This window comes from Branchiostoma belcheri, unplaced genomic scaffold, assembly GCF_001625305.1.
Source record: "Branchiostoma belcheri isolate BF01 breed outbred unplaced genomic scaffold, Haploidv18h27 scaffold99, whole genome shotgun sequence".
Classification (NCBI taxonomy): Eukaryota; Metazoa; Chordata; class Leptocardii; order Amphioxiformes; family Branchiostomatidae; genus Branchiostoma; species Branchiostoma belcheri.
In genome coordinates, this window is record NW_017804675.1 from 203,521 (window position 1) to 209,079 (window position 5,559).

The 5,559-nt window shown below is 44.1% G+C and overlaps 1 protein-coding gene across 1 annotated transcript in view; it reads right to left on the reverse strand.

Moving 5' to 3' along the window:
• Nucleotides 1–553: 553 nt before the first annotated feature.
• The window catches only part of LOC109462059, a 7,678-nt gene continuing 2,672 nt past the window's right edge, over nucleotides 554–5,559 (reverse strand). The window contains exons 5-8 of the mRNA XM_019758556.1: nucleotides 1,871–2,067; nucleotides 1,231–1,390; nucleotides 725–1,114; nucleotides 554–564 (exon numbers count right to left, since the gene is read on the reverse strand). Coding sequence (XP_019614115.1) covers nucleotides 554–564; nucleotides 725–1,114; nucleotides 1,231–1,390; nucleotides 1,871–2,067 — 758 coding nt within the window. The remainder of the gene's footprint in view (nucleotides 565–724; nucleotides 1,115–1,230; nucleotides 1,391–1,870; nucleotides 2,068–5,559) is intronic.

The following is a 5,559-nucleotide window of genomic DNA, read 5'->3' on the forward strand; positions in this document are numbered from 1 at the left end:
GGGGAGGGTGGAGTGGAGTGGAGTGGAGTGGAGTGGAGTGGAGTGGAGTGGAGTGGAGTGGAGTGGAGTGGAGTAGAGTAGAGTAGAGTAGAGTAGAGTAGAGTAGAGTAGAGTAGTGAAGAGTAGAGTAGAGTAGAGTAGAGTAGAGTAGAGTAGAAACTTCAGTTAGGTAGGGTATCTGTCCATTTTTGACTGCTCCTTGCTCTTCTCCAAGGTCACGACGTTTACTCGCATCATTACAAAGGTCATTTATCATTACTATAACAGTTTAAAGAGACTCTTTTTACACAACCAAGTGTTTTATTCACAGTCGACGTTCCGGTGACCGTCTGTCACCTTCCTCAGGGCAATTCTAGACCTGACTGGTTCACATTGCACTACACTTAAATATTCTGCATTTCCTTTTCAAATGTTACTTTTCTAGTTTTTATGGCATCTTTACTTAATTTTGTTCCCATTACTCAATTTCCTTTTCCGGTAAGCCAAACTCAAAGCGACACTTCGGATGGTCAGAGAGCCGCTGTACAGTAGTGGTGAGAGTCCCGCCTGTCGTCTATGGATGTCCTGAAAGAATTAGCAGGGATGACATATAGAATGATTTAGTAAAGACAAGGTTGGTGACAGGAGAAATGATGATCTACAGACTTATTCTGAATGATAGTTAAGCTTCGCCATGTTTAGTAGATGGAAGGGTTTCAGGAAATAGTGAGGATACAATAAGTACCTGGAGCAGCCTGGCATATGAAGTAAAACTGCCGGTCGCAGTAATAGTCAGCCCACTTGTCTTTCAGGGATGATCGCCCGGAGTAACGGACGCAATCTGCCCTGCCCCCGTAGTAGTTGTCCGGTTGTCCCGGAGACCAGTTGTTGTACGACCCAAGTGCAGAACCGTCCACCCACTCAAACCTTCCCTCTTCGCGCTGATAGTGCAGGCCGATCCAGAAGCTCCTATCTTCGCTCACGGACTTGTACAGGGAGATGAGGAAGGCGTTGGTCCCGGCGTCTCGGGGCATGGCGAGGGCGCCGCCGTCTGCACGACAGGCCGCCGCCGCATGGTCGAAGGTCCTGGCTGTGTTGAAGGCCTTGTAGCAGATTCCACGCCACTTGGTGTAACCTTCGGGACAAGATGCTGGAAAACACGTTTTGTTTCAGCAACAGGCAAATCATGACATACATGAATTAGATGCATCGTGAAGAATAAATGTACCAAAATGTACCAAAACCATTTACGTAAAGTCTTCCGATTCTCAATCTCGTGAAGACGCTGCTCCAAGGTGGCGGTCCGGTTGCGCTCGTTGTCCAGGTCGCGCTTCAAGGCGTCAACAGTGGTGGACATGTCTTCTTGGTCGCGCTTCAAGGCGTCAACAGTAGTTGTCAATTGGGATATTTCCTAAAAATGTGTATACACATGTCAGAAACAAACATGAAAATAGCAGCTAATATTTTGTACCCCCTTAAAAATTTGATGACAATGAGAAACATTCCTGTACAACAATAGTAGAAGGCTGTTACCTGCTTGTTGCTGAACGTCAGAGGGGCGAGTCCCACGGCGCACAAGCTCAGTAGCACGGCGATGCTGGCTGCCAGGCAGCTGCGGCGGGCGCGGAGGAAGCTACAGACACCCCGGCGGCCGCTCGCTCCACCTGGATACGCGCGGTCTGGTAGAAAAACATATTTCGCTCACTGATAATCGCTCACGTCAACATGTAAACATTGTCATCAAATTTACCCATACAGCAAAATATACAAAAGTCGGGAAGTGTTCTTATACCCTCTACAGCAAAAAAGCTCTCATGATAGTACAAATAACCACTTTAAAAAGCAGGTGTGAAAAACGTCGGTTACTTGCAGACGTTGCGTAACGTTTCACCTCCTCGGCGTCTTCGTACGTGTGTGAAGACGTGTCCTGGTCTTCCTGCTCCTTGTCAGAAGCGCCGTTGCCATGGCGGATACGCCCGCGTGAACCACTCTGACGGACGGAACGGGGTTGGGGCGGCCCGCTGGTTTGGCGGCTGTCGGGGCCGGAAAAAGGCGACCGGACAGGCTCTGCCTGCTCGTACATTTTGACTGTGCAGACAGGTACGCAGTACAACAGCTAACGTCAAGGCGCATGCATATACACAAGGATGTCAAGATTGGTCTGAAAAGGAAGGATATTTTTGCCCTTATTTGGAGGGGTGACGTGGTATGACGTCTTGCCTATGGCATTTTGTTTTTCTGCAAGAGCCAGACTAATTTTCGGGGGAAAAAAGTAATCTGAGCTGGTAGGCAGAAACATGAAACACGCATCTATTAAAATATAAGAGAGAATTCTTATTGTAATCTGTGAATTTTTGTGACTTTTACAGACATGTGCGCATGCACTAACGTTGTCATACATACATGTAGCAGACATGCCCAAGCCCCCTCCCCACTTCTTTGGTTGCCGACAAAATAGTAGATATGACAGTGGCAGAGATACTCAGGGTGGACAGAGGGACAACCAGGGTAGTTGACCGAGTTGACCGAGTTGACCGAGTTTGACCGAGTTGACCGAGTTGACCGAGTTGACCAGGGTAGTTGACCGAGTTGATCGAGTTGACCGAGTTGACCGAGTTGACCGAGTTGACCAGGGTAGTGGACCGAGTTGACCGAGTTGACCGAGTTGACCAAGTTGAACGAGTTGACCGAGTTGACCGAGTTGACCGAGTTGACCGAGTTGACCGAGTTGACCGAGTTGAACGAGTTGACCAGGGTAGTTGACCGAGTTGACCGAGTTGACCGAGTTGACCAGGGTAGTTGACCGAGTTGATCGAGTTGACCGAGTTGACCGAGTTGACCGAGTTGACCGAGTTGATCGAGTTGACCGAGTTGACCGAGTTGACCGAGTTGACCAGGGTAGTGGACCGAGTTGACCGAGTTGACCGAGTTGACCGAGTTGACCGAGTTGACCAGGGTAGTGGACCGAGTTGACCAGACTAATTTTCGGGGGAAAAAAGTAATCTGAGCTGGTAGGCAGAAACATGAAACACGCATCTATTAAAATATAAGAGAGAATTCTTATTGTAATCTGTGAATTTTTGTGACTTTTACAGACATGTGCGCATGCACTAACGTTGTCATACATACATGTAGCAGACATGCCCAAGCCCCCTCCCCACTTCTTTGGTTGCCGACAAAATAGTAGATATGACAGTGGCAGAGATACTCATGCTGTTTTCTTCCTTTTGAATATCATTTTTAAGTGGAATAGAGGGACTTATAGGTTAGATATCTCATTTTTACCTCTATCTGTATTTAATACTGAGGTGATATTTTATTTCTTACAACACAAGATTGGCAATAAGGATTGTTACCATGGCGACGCTTTCAAGTTTTAATTGGTATTTATTCAAGGTTTCAGTCTCGTGCGTTACAAAACAACATATGGGTATAGTTCGCCCACGAAAAGACATCTACTGGTGTCCATTGTTAACATATTGCTTTTTCTCTGTTTCTTCTTCGTCAAACAAATGAATTCAGTAATCTTGACCAGGCCTCTATCACCATGGTGACCGGTGCTTTAGGAGCAGGTTACATAATGCAGCAAGTGGCAGTTACATATACAAACAGAGCAGTAGCAGGCTAGGCCATCTGAAGGTTGACATTCTGCATTTGCCTTTCAAATGTTACTTGTCTAGTTTTTATGGCAACTTTATGTTGCTCATCACTGGCAGTTAAAATTTCCTTTTCCGTGCTCAGGACATAAGGAGGAGGCGGGAAGCCAACCCCAAAACGACACTTCACTTTCTTGGGTTGAAGTAATAAAGAGAATGTCTAGATTATTTGGAATATACAACTCTAGATTATACATGTAAATATGTCAATCATGTAATGATACAGACATGAAACGTAAACTGTAAATTCTCTCCGTGTGGAAACTGAAGCGTGAAAACAATAGTACAGTACTGCTTCATTACATTACATTCAATATTTCTCCTCTGCAGGCTTTTTTTTTCTATTTGCTACAATTTTCACCTGAAAACAAGGCTCATGCAAACAACTAACAATGTTTTCGGTTACAAAATGTGACGAAATGGCATCTACAGGAGTCCCTTGTCAACAAATTGTTTTTGTTCTATTTCTTTTTCTAGTTTTTATGGCAACTTTCCTTTATGTTGTTCCCATTACTCAGTTGAAGTTTCCTTTTCCGTGACCTGTACAGAAGGAGGCGGCGGGAAGCCAAGCCCAAAACGAAACTTCACTTTCTTAGGTTGAAGTAATAAAGGGAATAGATTGTGTGCAATATACAACTCTAGATTATACAAATGTCAATCATGAAGTTATGGACTTGAAAAGTAAACTGTAAATTTTCTCCGTGTGGAAACTGAAGCGTGGCTACAATAGTACAGTACTGCTTCATTACATTACATTCAGTATTTCTCCTGTGCAGATTTTTTTCTATTTGCTACAATTTTCAACTCAAAACAAGGATTATGCAAACCACTCACATGTTTACAAAAAGGGTTACAAAAAGTGACGAAATGTCATCTACAGGTGTCCCTTGTTTACATATTGTTTTCGTTCTATTTCTTTTTCTAATTTTTATGGCAACTTTCCTTTGTGTTGCTCATCAGTTACAGTTGAAACTAAAGCGTGGCTACAATAGTACAGTACTGCTTCATTACATTACATTCAGTATTTCTCCTGTGCCGATTTTTTTCTATTTACTACAGTTTTCGCCTCAAAACAAGGCTCATGCAAACCACTAACATGTTTTGGGTTACAAAAAGGGACTGTAAAGACGGATGTTTGTTTACCTCAAACTTGAAAAGTTTAAGGTTGTATCCATTTAGAAAGCATTCACAGTGAAGCTTGTTCTATAGTGATGTACATGTAGTTCCAGGAACGAACCTTTCAGCTTGGAACTTTCTCATGAGAGATGGAGTATTGGAGAAGATAGATTTGCTTCCGTAATAGTAGGAAAACTTGCCAAAAAAGTTCAAAGTGGGGAGGGGGGGGCACAAGCGAGTGAGGCACAAATGCGATCAATCAGACTTGTGTTAACATATAGAAAATACTTATGTTTTAGCCTGAAGCTTTAATAGTTATTTTAAGTTTAAGTTTACTAGTTTATTCCAATGTTTAATGGTATTTAGTTAAAGTCAGTTTGACTGCGGATGGTCAGAGAGCCGTTGTACAGTAGAGGTGAGAGTTCCGCTTGTCTGCTATGGACATCCTGAAAAAAAGTAGATCAGAATTATTAGGGATGAGATGTGAAATGGTTAGATTTAGTAAAAGCATGGTTTGTGACGTGACGGGTACTTAAAGCTTTACCATATTTACAAGATGAAAGGGTTTCAGGAAATAGTGAGGATACAATAAGTACCTGGAGCAGTCTGGCATATGAAGTACATCAGCTGGTCGCAGTTTCTGTCGGACCACTTGTCTTTCCAGGCTAAGTACGCGGAGTAAATGACGCAATCTGCCCTGCCCTCGGCCTCATAGTCGTCCGGTTGTCCCGGACCCCAGGAGCTGTACGACCCAAGAGGAGAGCCGTCCATCCACTCAAACTTTCCCTCTTCGCACCGATCGTGCAGG